Below are 16,336 nucleotides of genomic sequence, written 5' to 3'. Positions count from 1 at the left end.
AATTTGTATGGAGGACTGTAAGGGCCAAAATCCAAAATAAATAAACAAAAGGTCTAATAAATAAATAAATATGCCATTAAATGCACCAATAATAATATTGTAAATGAATGTAGGCATTGTTTGATTTATAAAATATTACATAAATGGATGTCTCTGCTTTAATTTGCCCCTGTATTTATTTACCTTTTCATAATTCATCTATTTACATTCCCATTTAATTTTCCATTTTATTTATTAATTTAGTTAAAACTATTTTAGAAATAAAAAGGGGGGGAATGCAAAGGGAAAATATAAAACAGACATACATATTTGAATAAATACATTTAAAAAATTAATAAATTAATAAATAAAATGGAAAAGTAAATCAGAAAGTAAATAAAGAGTTGAATTAATACGAACGTAAGTAAATACAGAGGCGAATTAAAGCAGAAATATCAATTTATGTCACATTTTATAGGTGATTTGAAGCCTACATTTATCTCCAATTATTTTTGGTGTATTTAATGGAAAAGTAACTTTTTTATTTATTTCCACTTTTGGCACTTTCAGTCCTCCATACATTTAGAATATCCCCTCTTTCACACTGTCAGTGCCCCTTTAATAACTATACTATGATCAAAACACGTTGCAAACTAAACTAAACAGACAAATCTGACCCTACAGCAGGCGAAGCCAAGCAGCTTGCCATGGCAGCCTGTGGCCCCCAGCAACATCAGCAACAGCAGCCTGCCGGCCTCCTACAGTAACGGCCAGAGCAAGGTGGCTGCCTGGCTGCAGGAATCAGAGGAGATGGACAAGTGCGCAGAGGGTGAGTGCCATTTCCTTTCTCATGCAGGAACCAAATCTGATTTCACGAAGAAGTAGATTAAATCATGCCTTACGATAAGTTCACTGAACGCTCAGTGGAGGATTGATGACCCATTTCATGACACCTAACAGTGAATGTGTTTGTTTGCGCGTGGGTGTGAATTTTATTTTCAGAGCTCGCACGATGCCAGTCCAACCTGACCGAGCTGAGCCGGTTATTGCAGAGTCTCGAAATTCTGCAAAGGACACAGTCAGCGCCCAACTTCACAGAAATGCAGGTAAAGAAGTTACTCACACAAACACACACACACACACACACACACACACACACACACACACACACACAGGAGCCTGTATTACTCAGGTAGTGATGGAGGTGTGTCTGGTGTAACTGATCCCTATCTATTAAATTCAATTACTATTATTCTTTTATGATAATTTGTGGCCGCAATGCATTTTTTAACACAACAAATCTCATTTGTCTCAATATTTTATTTGCAACTCATTTGTGGTAATGTTGTCTTCTGTTGCCATTTCATTGCAATCAATGTTCTTGTTTTAACGTTTGCTTTTTTTGTGATGTGTTTGTCCTATTAACCACATTTTGCATATTTTGATCCACGCATGACACAAAGACCAATTGTGTTGAGTTGTCAAAGAAAGAAAAGCGCTTGAACAGAAGATGGAGAACTAAAAGTGTCGGCAAAGATGCAAAATTCCAGCTTCAGGTATCTGTTTTTTGATTTGCTCTGCCACATTGAGACACACTCACAGAGACAGGAGTTTTTATATTTACAGACTTGCAGTCACTGTTAAACACACTCAGATATGATTCATTCAGGTCACAATGAAAAACGAAAACCAGTTAATGCAGTTAATATATCATATATTTACATGGCGGCCATTTTCCTCCTACATCGAGCTCAAATGTTGCACTTCTGCGTTCCAACTTGCAAGTCCTATAAACATAGAGAATCCAAGAATTTTGTCATTTTACCTCTCACTGATTGATCAGTATGTACGCCTTTCCTGTCGTGTTGTTTAACACTATCGAACAGTGATGTTAGCTTGGAAGTGTTTGAATGCCGATGTTAGTTGTTGTCTAACAGAAGCTCATGGCTAATGACTAATTGTTATCATTTCACACCTCCTTGAATTATCAGCAACTGAAAGGAAAGTAACCAATTAGCTGCTGTTTAACAAAAGCTAACGTTAGCATTCAACAACGTCCTGGCTAGCGTTACTGTTTGATAGTGTTACATGATACGAAGTCTAAAATATCAACGCACATCTTGGACACATGTATTTAAGCCTGGAATTGAAAGACAGGACATAATCAGACAGTAATAGTAGCTAGCAAATAGTTAGAAGCTTATGTCAGCTAATGGGCTAACCATTATGTGGTTTTACCTGATGTATGACCTGATGTCCGTCAAGATTTACACTATCCACTATCTTTTTAGTTGCTGATCAATCAGGAAGTTGTGAAATGACAACAATACATCAGATTCCCTACATGAATCCAAAGTGCAACCTGTTGAACAGCAGCATAACATTAGCCTAGCATTTGAGCTTCTCCACTGAGCGTGACATCAGAGGAAAATGGCCACTGTGTGAATATGGTCTATTAAGATTTGTTGGATTTTAATTTAAATAGAAACAGTATATTCTCCATATAAAGTACAGTAACTATTCAGTGTAAGAATAGTTCACAGTGTTGGTGAGTTGTCAGAGAGAGTTAGATATAACTGAGAAGTCTTGTTTGTTTCCTCTCTAAGTATGTAAGTCTAGGCAAAGTGTTATAGAGTGAGACTGAAATGTAAAGTGTACTCACTGCTCTCTTTGCTGTTTTTAAGAGGGGAGATGTCATAGCACACATCCACAGTAGAGACAAAATTGTATTTGCTTTCTCTGTCTTCTTTTTTGTTCTTTAGCCAGTCTGCACGGTAACTGGCACTTATTAGTGTGGTGTGTCACAGCCTGAGTAATGATTTTTCCATCTTTGCTAATTTTCACTGATTTTGCCTAATTTATCTCAGCTGTCCTACCTAAAACGACTTAATGTGGTTTCATTCTCTGCTGCTTTGTCTTTTAAACCAACCACTGTGCTGAAAGGGACATTTTAGGCAAGATGTTGTTCTCTCATGAATAGATTTGTCTATCACAGAATCTAAAGGCTCCTCTGTAGTTGCTGGACAGCTGTTCATCCCATAAGGCAAAGCAATACAGAAAGTTCAGATGCTATTTATTTACCAGTTCTTGATATCTAATTAACTTGATGACTGCCAATCTTCATAGGTTTTATCCCATGAAGATGCAGTTATTTTGTTATTATTTTTAAGGAAGTAATGAGAAAAGACCGCTGTACATCCAGAGATAACAATATGCCTTATCGTATCGAGGTTCTTTCCCCTCATGGCTGGTTTGGCTGTCAGACACACAACACATCTTTTTTCCTCTCAGCTGATTGACAGTGGTCCTCTGTGGTCGTCGTCTCTCTCCAGGTCCCCCTGTCTACCAGCATGTCCCCCGTCCGCCTCCACTCATCCAACCCCAACCTGTGTGCCGAGCTGGTGGACTTTCAGCCCCCCGTCTCGCGGCTGACAGACAGCGGAGAGTGTGCGAGTGACTACATTAAACTTCAGGAGGAATTCTGCACCATCGCCCAGAAAGGTAGGCAGGCGGGCAGGCAGCACGCATGACTGCATCATCAGGAGTTATTAGGCGAGATATGTCCCAGTGTTTAGTAAATCTTAAAGGAGTATTCTGTTTTTTTCAATCCTGGATCTTTTTTTCACAGTAGTTTTACCTTTTGTTGCTATTGGTTATGATATCATTAACTTCTAAAAGTAACTGCAAGATTGCTGAGATAAGGTGACATCATTAAAAAGAAGTCAGACGGGTCAAGAAACAGATTCATGCAGGTTTTGAATAAAGTCCCTGGTTAGCCAAACTTATTTAGAAGATTAAAGAAAAGTGAGCAGTAAAATTGAATTAAACAAGCTGCTGTTAACTTCCGTCAAAGTTTAAAACAGACTTACTCTGGTTGAACTTTGATCCGCCATACTTGCCATAATTGTGCGTAAAAAGTTTTTCTGTCCAGTGAGGGCTCATTAGACACATAGTGGATGAGCTCATTATCAGTTTTAACTTCCAAATAAAGTGGTTTAGTCAGTCTGGCAGAACCACCTGTCTGACCTGTTGTGCTGCCTTGTGGGACTTCTTAAAGCAATGTCTTCATCTTCCAAGATATCAATATGAACTTAGTAAGCTGAAGTTGGTATACACGTAAACTGGGTTTTTCTTCTTAAACTACAGTTCTGTCAATTGCTCAAGCACATTTTCTGAAACGCTGGTACAATTATTGGTGAATTAAGGGTAGAAAATAAATGGCCAATAATTTAGATAATCAATCAAGGAAGTCATCAAGCAAAAAATCCCAAAGGTTTGCCCATTCCACCTTGTTGTATGTGAGGTTTTACTGCCTTTCAATATTTTATATCATAGTAAATTTAGTCTTGAATCGTCTCTGGGCTTTTGTACGGTTGGCTGAACAAAACCAACAAATTGAGGACATCACCTTGGATTTTGATCGTTCTTCACTATTTTAAGACCTTCTTCATCGGGGGTTTTCAAAGTGAGAGACTGTGGGTCACGAAAGGCTTCCTGAATGTGTCACTGGGTTAATTGAATATAACTGTGTTGTACTGTAAACAGAGAATAAATTTGACTGTACGGTCAGTGTGAATGCTACTAATGTCCTTACGTCCCGTCTCTCTCTGTGCAGTCCACTCGCTGCTGAAGTCTGCCTTCAACACCGTGGCCATAGAGAAAGAAAAGATCAAACAGATTCTGTCCGACCAGGAGCAGTCGGACCAATCAGCCCAGATCAACTCTCTCAGGAAGTCTCTGTCACAGGTAATGAGCCGTCTTCAACCATTACCCATGATGCCTTTTTCTTTCGACCATTTTAGGGTTAGTTAATCTGAGCCGTTTGTCATATTTGGCTGCTTCACATTCATAATGCTCAGTGTGTGGCTGTTTTAACGTATAATTACCGGGAGTGATCGGGGACATTACTGGGGAGATTACTGTAGTAATTCGAGCCATGTGTCTTCAGACTCAGATCCATTTTGTAGTTGTCATGTTAGAAGATGTGCTCACGTTGACGGGCTGTCACATGAAACACACAAGCTACAGCTCATTCTGAGCGGTCACGGTAATTGCTATTGAAAAAGATGGTGTGTGGAGATGAGAGCACAGGCGAGTGAGTAGTGAAAGTTCAATCATCTTCTCCCATATTAATTGGTGAGAGAGGGAAATGCATTGTGCAGTTCATTAACTCGGCTCCTTGGGGCTGTCTCTCTACTCCAGTCATTTAATAGGACTGTTCCTCTGCTAACAGTTGACATCATTTCGGTGAAATGTTTCTGCTGCTTTATCTCCACTTTGTTCCTAATTGGATGCCTGTGTGACAATGTTGTCGTAGGCCTGAGGTCAGGCTTTTATAGCAAAGCTCTGTGGGAAGTTGATAGTCAGGAGTCATGGTTGTTAAAGCAACAGATGCTGATTTCAACTCTTTGAATCTCTGTGGGGAATTACTTTCCTTTTATATTTTATTCCCCATGCACATATTTACTTAGGTAGCTGGAATATTTTTATGTTAAAAGTGGACTGCTTGAATGTGTAAGGGGTCGTTCATAGTGATGAACCTGCAGAAAATGACTGCCTGCTCTACTGAGTGTTTTAGCATCTTCCAGCTTGTTGTTTTGGTTTTGTTTGGTGAGCAGCAGGCAGCTGTTTCCAGGTAAAAAAGCTCAGATGAACCCACTGCTAGCACCAAACATCAGACAAGGTTAGTAGCTACATAGTGAAGCTTTTAGCAATTTAAGAGCCAGATATTTCCTTCAAGAATTGACAAAAACAGCACTTACAGGAGACTGAATATTGGACTTAAAAGAGAAGTTCACCGAAATGAAAATTCAGTCATTATCTGCTCACCCTCATGCGGATGGTCGGGTGAAGTTTTGTAGCCCACAAAATATTTCTGGAGCTTCACAGTAAAACAGCGTTGCAGCATTCTCCTAAACAACTGAAGTAGATGGGGACTTGTTTTGAACATTAAAAAAACAACCAAAAAAGGCATTAAGTGACTCCATACAGCTCTTCTGCCATAATCCAAGTCTCCGGAAGCCCCAAGAGCCTAAATTGATTTAAAAAGATGTTTTTTTTTACACCTTTATTTAAAGCAGAAATCTCCACTGTAGCTGCTAAGGGTGCACAAACTCGACCACACGTCAAAGATGTAAATAGCGTCTCCATTCTTGCACGAAAGGGGGATTGTGTGAGGGATGTCTTTACTGCGAGCATGGAGAGGATGAATGACAGCAGCTAATACTGTGAGAGTATTAAGATGGCCTTGAAAAAGATTCAAACCAATCCTCCTTTTATGTACAGTTGTTTGTCATTCTTTGAATCTATCTTTATCCAATTAATCAAACACAAGATCTTCCCATCCACTCCTGCCCAACTAAAAATAAACAGAAAAATGACAACAACAAAAAAAACTGCAGAAAAAAAATTAACATATTTTTCTACAATATTTTTTAAAAAAGCAGATAAAGCGAACTCACTGTGCATGGGGGTTTAGAGTCGATGTCCAGGGGGAGGGCCAAGTCAGTTCTGTCATAGCGGATTTTCTCCAAGCGGACAAACAGACATGTAGCATAAATCTAACCAGTACATGAAGCAGTCAACAGTTGATCCTGTTTAGATATGAACATACAATTTCATGTAAAAAAAAAAAAACACATTTTTATCATTTAGGCGCTGTCCCAAAATGCAGAACTTCGCACCCGACTCAACCGCATCCACTCTGAATCAGTCCTGACTGAACAAGTTGTCAGTGTGAACATCATCTCCACGCCTGACGAGGTAGGTCAATGAGGTCAGCCCGTCACTGACAGAGCTAATTTCTGACTCTTACATTGATAAAACAGGAAAGGTTTCCAAGGCTGGCCTGGCACTTGTAGTGGTTGCCTCCTTGCGTTTGTCAATTGCATTATTGATTCCTGTCCTTAGCTATTGATGGTGTTTGCAGTACGCGCTGGCAGGTAAGCTTAAAGGATCATTATTCTATGCAGAACCTGACATCAAGGTTAATGGAAAAAATGACTAATTAGAAGCGGATGGGAGCTTGCCCTCTGGCAAGGATACACATGCTGCAAAAATGGACTCCGTGTTGTCTTCTGATAGTGTTTTTTCAGGGCTGTGTTTTTTTTTCTTCACCCTGTCATCATTGCATCATCTTGTGTGTTTGCCTGCAGGCCGGGGAACAGATGGGGATCCCTCTGACTCAGCAGGCATCTAATGAGAGCCGACTCTCCATGTCGGAGTCCGTCTCAGAGTTCTTTGACGCCCAAGAAGTGCTTCTGTCAGCCAGCTCGTCTGAAAATGAGGTATAACAGAGGACAGAAGAGAAGCAGCTTTGAGAAAGGACGGCAGAGGGAGTGAATCGAGGATGGGGTTAAACTAGCCCTGCTGCTGGGAAGCCAGATAAAATGTCACTGTAATGGCTCTGTGTGGAGCTGGAGTTAGTCAGCAATTATTGAGGGCAGCATGAAAAGCAGCGATAGCGTGTTTAACCTAAACTAAGTCAGGCACATGGGAGGACTTTTTTTTCCCAGTCGCCCCCGAGGCTTAATCTCTCAGTTGTGTCTCAGAATCATAACACTCCTCTTCTGTCTGCTCCTCTTGATTTGTAGCTTCTAGCTTTGTTATAAAAGCAGTCTGTACCCATTTTAACTCCCGTGAACACCCTGCTCCAAATATATGTGGTCTCTGAAGAGCCATTAAGCATTGAAGCACCCCAGGCACGCATTGAGCCGTGTTGAAGGATTTCTCACCGAGGAAATTCATCAACCCCCCATCCTCCAGCTCCTTCTGCAGGCCCATTCAGACCTATGTTGGACAAATCTCCACCAGCAGCAGGATGATGTTATAGAGTCCGTTACAGCAGGTTGCTATAATATGCTCCTCTTTGGCACCATCAATGGCCCCATTGTGTTTGCTATATATATAAGTATGAAAATGCTGCAGTGTCTCGTCTCGTCTGATTACTGCAGTGGGACAGTTAGCCGATGACTGCTGCAGTTTGTTAGCCACTGGCGAACTGCAGTAACTGTGTGTGTGTGTGTGTGTGTGCGTGTGTGTGTGAGGCTGCTCTGGTCAGAGTTTGTGTTGTACTCCGCTGCACTGACTCACTCCGCTCTGTACCTGTTCCTCTCGCAGGGCTCAGACGATGAGTCATATGTCAGCGATGTGAGCGATAACATTTCAGAGGACAACGCCAGCGTGACTGATAACGTCTCCAGACAAAGTAGGTCCAATCCCGCACCATCACGAGCCTGAGCCAGGCATCTGTAGTTCCCTATTCGGAAAATTTAATAAAAGAGGGGATCCCACTCAGTGGATCAACTGTGCTTCCCATAAGACACACGCACACACAGACACACTGGCGCACATTGGTTCTGGGAAGCTCATTTATCAGTTAGGCTGAGGCAGTTGACTTTGCAGGGTTGCTTCGTGCCAAGGGCTTCTCCAAGACTTTATGAAAGCTGTCTGTGAAGGGACAGACGGGACCTCCCTCCTCCATCTTTGTCACATACCACACAGCGACATACAGAAGTATATACGGAGATGAAAACACTCCTATAGTCTCAGAGTTTGGAATTAATATTATTTTGAGGTAACTGAAATATATACTAGGGATGTGCACGATGAGTGAGACGATGAAATGTTGCTACCCCGGCTAGTCAGCACCAGAAATACTAGATGGTTAAAGTTGCAATATGTAGGAATTTTAGTTTAAATCTAAAATTCAAAGAATGTGAAGAATTAACAGTTCTGATGTTGTGTGGAAGGCAAGAGAAGATCTGTAATGTGTCACAGCGATATCTATTGAAGTTAGCATGCTAACCAGCTAGCCCCTAGCCAGTTCATATTTCAAGAGGTGATAGTCTCACAGTAAACAACACAGACACACCCCCGGTGCTTCAAGCTCCGTGTCCAGGCAGAGTCAGCCGATGCACTAGATGCACGGTTAACTGAGCTAACTAGCTAACAGCAGCTACAGTTAGCAGCAGTTAGCAGTTACTCCGGTGATACGCTGTCCCCTATTTATTTGTATGAATTCAACAGGTGTCCAATTGTTATATATTGCACCTTTAAACTTATTATTACAAACTACCACATTTTAATTACATATTGACATAATATGCAATTAAATTTTCCAATTTCCAATATTAACATACTTTATATTAAACGATATTAAATAATTTGCTGTGCTATTCAGTTCAGCCAATTAAAAGCTGTTGTAATAATCAGATTCATATCCTAAAGATAATTGTGTAACTGCTGTTGGTTCACTCTAAATGAGATAATGGATTGTTTTCATAATGGACAGCGCAAAGTGCCACACATTTCATCAGCATGTAAAATATGATTTGTTTACTGAAGAATGTAGTTAGCGGTTTTAAATGGCTTTTCTAATATACACAATATTTTTTGGGAAAATGCTTAACTTTATAGATTAAATTGAGCTTGAATTTGACTGTTTTCTGAGATTTTTCTTACTTTGAGACCAGCACACTAGTCTTAGGTTTAGTCTGACTTACTGGACGTAGACTGTTGGTATAAAGCCTGCCATTGCAAACAAGCTAGAGCATTTTTTTCAACTGTCACAGAATGAGAAACAGACTTTTCTCCAGCGCTGACATAGTGATGTGGAGATCTGGCTATGCAAGACTAGTCTAAGTTTAAATTTCAGTTTAAACATCAAGTCTTTTGCAGCAACTCTACAGATGGCATGAAAAGTAAATGAAAGAAAGATGTGAAAATGTGTGCTCCACATACCCGCTGTCATTTCAGTGTATTTGACGTTGGGAACCCTAACCCTACAGCAATACAGTGTCCCAGTTAGTTGACAGTGATATTGCCAAGCCAACATCAGCGTACATTATGCAAACTGACAAAAAATTATACAAAGAAGAAACGCCAATCTGCACAAAAATGATCCAGGCCAGGTTTCTAATGAAAACTATGAACATGACAGCATCTCACCTGTTTTAGCCTCCTTAGGCTGATATTTTGGGATCTTTTTTAAAATCTCGTTGATAGCTTTGTGGCTCCTGGTTTCTCGCTATATTTCTGACATTTTCATCCTATCAGAGCCTGCATGAGGTTTTTTTATCTGGTCCAGAGACACCAGGCTGATAACCAGAGGGGACAGAGTGTCAGGAGGGATTGAAGGACAAGGCTGAACCAAAGAACAGAGCTCTTATCCTGATTTGACTTAAATTTACTTAAGTTGTCCCTCTATTTATTTTATCTGATATTTTTTGTATTTGTTTTACGTATTTTCTAGTCTAGACTTTGAAAGTGCTTTATAAATTAAGATTGTCATTATTGTGATAAAATAAAACAATTTACAAAGAGCCTTTCAAAACATAGATACAAAATGCTTTACAATAGAAACAGAACATATTAAAAACACAAAGAGAATAAAAATAGACAAAAAGCAATAAAAAACTAAACACATTAAAACATGAAGTGTCATAAATGAAATCACTGAAAAGTTATTTGAAAGACTAAACAGAGTTGTGAGCAGCCAAATGATACTGTTAACAACATGTTTCTAATCAGTGACTGTCACAGATAACGTGGTATGGACGGTTAATGAGGTTTTATTCTCTTCTCAGTGGCCAACGGAGACTTTGCTGGCTGTGCCTTCCGTAACGGGCGGCGCACCTGCCTGCCGGCGCCGTGTCCTGACACCAGCAACATCAACCTCTGGAACATCCTGAGAAACAACATCGGCAAGGACTTGTCCAAAGTGTCCATGCCCGTGGAGCTCAACGAGCCCCTCAACACCCTGCAACGCATGTGTGAAGAACTGGAGTACAGCGAGCTGCTAGACAAGGCCGCTGAGACCGAGGACCCCTTTGAACGCATGGTAAAGAAGCCGTCAGTCTGTCACATCACATGCTCATCAGGTTACATCTAAAGAACATGCCGACCCTTTGTTGCTGTTCATAAAGCGATTTTTTTTTTTCGTATGGTGGAAGTTGAATCCTGAATCCTGCCGATTTTAAATCCCTGCTGTATTTCTGTGTCTGTCACACCTGTGTTTGTTTATATATGAGGTGACATTGCCAACGTAAATAGCCTCACTCAGTCATGTCTGCGAGGCAGTGGTATGCTCCGATGCCGCCGCCGACCTTGGATCCTCCTATTTTTATCTGTCTTCTGTCCTTTTGATAGTGCCCACTGCATGCTAATGCTCTGGTTATTCGTGACAAAGCCTGCTAATATGAACCAGCTAATCCGCTCCTCTGTGTTTGTGTCGGCTGTGTTTGTTTGACTCTCTGACAGGTTCTCGTCGCTGCTTTTGCCGTCTCAGGCTACTCATCCACTTACTACAGAGCAGGAAGTAAGCCATTCAACCCGCTACTCGGAGAGACTTATGAATGTATTCGGGAAGACAAGGGCTTCTGTTTTTTCTCGGAGCAGGTAAACTCTATGTGACGAACACACAGCAAAGCAATGTCTGAATCTATCTGTAAACTGGGTTTAGCTGTAGCAGCATAAAACTTGATAATGTAGTTGTTTATGTAATGGTTACTGTCATATAAGACATTTAAAAAATAATGTTTCATCATCTTAATTTAATCTTGAAAAATTGTTTAAAACATTAAATGATTATGATTAAAATATATTAATTCTCTGTCAATCAACTAATCAGTTAATCAACTCATTGTTTGAACTCTACAATAAAGTCACTGCGTGCATGTCTTTAAGTCCATCATGTGTCCTCTGTTTAAAGACCGACAGAGACACGATGATGAGATATACTCTCATCAACAGCAGCTGTTACACTGTTTCTGTTTGATCTCGTCTCACAGGTGAGCCACCACCCTCCCGTCTCCGCCTGCCACTGTGAGTCTAAGAACTTCACCTTCTGGCAAGGTGGGTAACGTCCCTAATTAGTGAGGGCTTCACCTCATAAGCAGAGGAGGCTGCCAGTCTCGTTCAGCATCTTTAATATCCAGCAGAAATTTTCACTGTGATTTATTTCGTACATTTTGAGAGGGAATGAAAATATTTGATTGGTCTGTAAGTTGTTTCTCATTTCTGGTGTTTTTCACTGATTTGCTTTTCAGATGTGAGATGGAAAAACAAGTTCTGGGGAAAGTCGATGGAGATTTTACCAATCGGGACTGTGAATCTCACGATTCCCAGGTAACTTTGATGATAAAACCTAAAGCCACAGATTTCATCACTTACAGTCAGAGCATTAAATCATCTCAGCTGGCAGGTGGTATGGATGCTGCGTTCAAGTCATATCAGAGTAATCTTAATTATCAGTTCTGACTTATAAATAGCATGCTTCTCCTTAACCAAATTTGGTCATTCAAGATAATTAAACCAAAATTGAATGGATGTGGTGTTGTCCTGTCAATGCTCAAACATAGGAATCTCTCTCATCTCTACCATATAATTAATATGACATGAATGTGGTGATTTTCAGGAGCCAGCAGCGAAATGAAATGTAACTAATGCTGCAATCCATTGTAAAAAAAAAAAACAACCTCCGACACGGAAAACTGCAATGGAACGGTCATCCAGGCCAAAATTCTGACAGAAACACACATGACATCACAGCATCATGGCGCTGCACCTCGTGAACCATTACCTTTTACCTTTTTATCACTTTTTATTTTATGTATAAAATGTGGTGTGAAACATGCAGTAACTTTGTAGTTGACATTTTAATTTCGACTCAGTTGAGTTGTGCTTGATAGAACTCTTTGCGTGCGCACGGTACGAGCCGCCTCTCCCCGTCTCTTTTTCAGCGCCCTGCTCTTTCAAATCAGCTGCTGTAGCTGCTTTGGAAGTTCACAGACTTTCCATACAAACATGTTTTCCATGTTTCCTTGTCCATGTTTTCCTAAGCAAATGCACTGGAGCACATTTAGATTGGAGGTCAGGAATACCAGCTGAGCAACATCAACTACCGACTTGCAATGGATTGCAGCATAAAAGCATTTACTCAAGTACTGTACAGTACTTAAGTATAATTTTGAGGTATTTGTGCTTTACTTGAGATTATCTTTTTTATGCTGCTTAAGATATTACTATTCCACTACATTTCAATGGGAAATATTTAATTTTTACTTGCTCATGGAACTTTAATAGTCTACTTTACTTGGTAATTCTGAGGTATTCAGTTTCCTGGCTTTTTTAAAGTAAAGTTTAAAGTAAAGTAAAGTTAAGTACAGTGTACATAAATCGAATATTTACTTAAAATGTCAGTGAACTTTTAATCTTTGTCAGTTTTTGATTTAATGCTTTAATAAACAAATACTATATAAACAAAAATACTATGGTCATGTATGACTTTTACTTACAGTTTATATAGAATTTCATAACAGAAATAATTAACTAACTTTGACTTATTATAGTCAGTATATTTGTATAGTACTTTTCAAAACATAGTTACAAAGTGCTTCACAGTAGCAATAACAACAGAATCCAACAATATGACAATAACTAAAGGCTTTATTATAAAAGAAAGAATATTCAAAGAGTAAACGATAAGAGATAATTAAACAACAAAGGAAAGAGATTTTTAAGATGATGATGTGACGGGTTACAAATGTGTAACCCGTCCATGCGCTCATGTGGGCCGGATGAATCTATAAGGAGTTCCAGCCCTCCATTAATACCCTCGATAGGGAGATTTGGGGAGGAGTGCAGTGCTATTTTTATCACACAAAATCATTTAGACTGGAATGCTGAAAATCTGGGGCTGTTGAATAAGCTGCAGGATCAAACTAGATCAAGATTTTTTCCTGTTGAAAAAACACTGAACATATTATGTAACAAATAAACAGATTAAGACGTCACAGATGACAGAAAAGGAATATCGCTGCACATGCATCACATGCCTTTATCGTCTGGACTAATGTCGTTCTTGCTGCACAGCGAGCTGATCGGCTGTTTTGTTGTGTATTTGTAGGTTTGGAGATCACTATGAATGGAACAAAGTCACCACCTGTGTACACAACATCCTCAGTGGACGACGGTGGATCGAACACTACGGGGAGATCACCATCAGAAACACAAAGAGCAGCGCCTGCCTCTGCAAACTTACCTTCGTCAAGGTAAACACCTTCAGAAATCCGTGAGAAGAAGATTCACCTATTCACTTAAAATGCTTATTATTTGTTTCAAAGGGAGGCTAAGGTTGTGTTATTTGTCTTTCAGGGAAACTACTGGAGCTCTAATGTGAATGAGGTTCAAGGATTTGTGATGGATCAAGAAGGGAAAGTGATCCACAGGCTGTTTGGAAAATGGCACGAGGGTCTTTACTGTGGTGTCCCACCATCTGCCAAATGTGTCTGGAGGCCAGGTGAGCACTGGTTCACAGCTGGACTTCACACGAGACTTAAAACGGTTGTTACTAGTCACTTAAGGTCCAGTGGACGTTTTCAAAGGACTTTGGGGATGATTGTCAGTGTAAATAGACAATATATTTGGAAACTTAACAACATTCATGAATTTAATTGTCATTTCCTCTCCTCATCAGGCTCCATGCCCACAGACTACGAGCTGTACTACGGCTTCACCAGGTTTGCCATAGAACTGAATGAACTCTGCCCCGAGTTGAAAGATGTTCTGCCGCGTACAGATGCCCGATTCAGGCCCGATCAAAGGTATGGTATCAAATCCACAGCCACAAAAAAGATGCTGGTGCTTTTGCTGTGCTTTGTATGATCATCTGATTTACTGAAAAGTAATGTTTACCTGTCACACAGGTATCTGGAGGAGGGGAACTTGGAGATGGCCTCCTCAGAGAAGCAGCGTATCGAGGACCTGCAGAGAACCAGGAGGAAGTGGAGAGAGGAGAACGACGCCAAACAGGAGCCGTGCTTCTTCAAGTAAGCACGGAGACCATAAACCCAGACAGAAATATGTGAACACATAGATGTAGGATGACGTTTAACCTGTATCCAACACTTCACATGGAGCTGACAGCCTGTCCTGGGGCATTCTAGTATCAGAAATAACTTCAGAAATATATTTTGAAGTACACTTTAAGCACACAGATTTAGGCAACAAACTTTATTAAAAGACTTTTTTTCCAGATTATGTCCTAATTATGGAAGGCTATTTAAGAGGATCAGTGTCTTTTTATGGTTTGACTCTGATGAAGATGTTTATGGCGTTGAAAACATTAAATGTCTATTAAAGTTTGTTGCCTTAAGGCTCCAGTATACTTAATAGGGAATATATTTCTAATTCTATGTATACACACTCTTTGTATCCCATTTATGAAGCCGTGCGGACACACATGGTTCTGATTAATCAATGTCAGCCGTTGTGAAACTGGGCACACATGCATGAGCCTGTGTTTTTTTTGGGATTATCAAAAGCAAGACACAAGCTGAGAAAAACAGGCTGACGCAAATCCAAAAAACTAAAGAGAAATACAAAACTAAAAGAACTTCAGAGAACACAGGCGTACACAGAAAAAGTGTGGGAAAAAGACAAAGACAGGAAGTGGAAAGTAAAACATGGCACATAACAAAATAACAAAACAGGAAATGACAAACCAAAAACCCAAACCATGACAGATTTCTACACTTTCAATCATAGATGGATGTAGATGTGCCCTCATGTATTCATTTCCATACTAGCACTCTTGCCTGTTCCACTAATATATTTTTCTTGCTGGACAAAACAACCCACTCACACCCACTACCATCTGACTTTTGTCCTCAGTCGGTAACACGACACCTGGGTGGACTCTTTTCCAATGTGATGTTATAATGTGTGCGTAAGTCTGAACATTACTTTTCCACCCATTTCTGTTCAAGCAGCACTCACACTTAAAAGAGAGACTGAAATAGAAGATATTAAAAAGTAACTACTGTAACATTGTCACTGGCCTCATTGCTGCTTTGTACTGTTCCCTGTCTTCTGGCCTGTTTGTGATGTCGAGGGGGAAATACCAAAAAATGCCTTTGTTGCCTGTTCCTCAGGCATAAAATCATTATAACAAATTTCATTACAACTTACTGTGAATGCAAAGTGGCCCACATGTTAGCCAGTGGTGACCTCATATTTAGTGTAAGGACACAGTGAAACAGATGCAGGAACAATCACATGAAATGACACATGAAAATCATAACTAGGGCAATTAGTTATCCATCCAAAGAGAGAGATGAAAGTGATCACACTCAGATAATTAATTAAATTCATAAATGTGCCTTTGATTTGCAGTTTACATATTGCTGTAAACAGCAGGGGAAATCAAACAATCGGTGAAATTGGCTGACAGCCTAAGCTGTGATCTCCACTGTCCGCTTTTAAATGCTCATTCAGTTTTTGTAAATACCTCGTTTATACACCTGACACGAGCCTAGATCTAATCCGTCTGATCACGTCTCCTCCATTTCTTTGTGAA

General features: G+C 40.0%; 1 protein-coding gene across 1 annotated transcript in view; it reads left to right on the top strand.

The window, feature by feature from the left end:
* osbpl6 (oxysterol binding protein-like 6) overlaps positions 1 to 16,336 on the top strand; it is a 34,238-nt gene that overhangs the window by 17,299 nt on the left and 603 nt on the right. The window contains exons 6-21 of the mRNA XM_073473713.1: positions 664 to 808; positions 982 to 1,085; positions 1,443 to 1,535; positions 3,312 to 3,480; positions 4,595 to 4,725; positions 6,634 to 6,741; positions 7,134 to 7,265; positions 8,098 to 8,185; positions 10,566 to 10,819; positions 11,239 to 11,376; positions 11,769 to 11,832; positions 12,027 to 12,105; positions 13,886 to 14,030; positions 14,134 to 14,278; positions 14,456 to 14,582; positions 14,685 to 14,807. Of these exons, the coding sequence (XP_073329814.1) occupies positions 664 to 808; positions 982 to 1,085; positions 1,443 to 1,535; positions 3,312 to 3,480; positions 4,595 to 4,725; positions 6,634 to 6,741; positions 7,134 to 7,265; positions 8,098 to 8,185; positions 10,566 to 10,819; positions 11,239 to 11,376; positions 11,769 to 11,832; positions 12,027 to 12,105; positions 13,886 to 14,030; positions 14,134 to 14,278; positions 14,456 to 14,582; positions 14,685 to 14,807 (2,045 nt within the window). The remainder of the gene's footprint in view (positions 1 to 663; positions 809 to 981; positions 1,086 to 1,442; positions 1,536 to 3,311; positions 3,481 to 4,594; positions 4,726 to 6,633; positions 6,742 to 7,133; positions 7,266 to 8,097; positions 8,186 to 10,565; positions 10,820 to 11,238; positions 11,377 to 11,768; positions 11,833 to 12,026; positions 12,106 to 13,885; positions 14,031 to 14,133; positions 14,279 to 14,455; positions 14,583 to 14,684; positions 14,808 to 16,336) is intronic.

This window comes from Pagrus major, chromosome 9, assembly GCF_040436345.1.
Source record: "Pagrus major chromosome 9, Pma_NU_1.0".
NCBI classification, from domain to species: domain Eukaryota; kingdom Metazoa; phylum Chordata; class Actinopteri; order Spariformes; family Sparidae; genus Pagrus; species Pagrus major.
The sequence above is the reverse complement of the archived record's forward strand: the minus strand, read 5'-3'. Positions and strand labels throughout refer to the sequence as shown.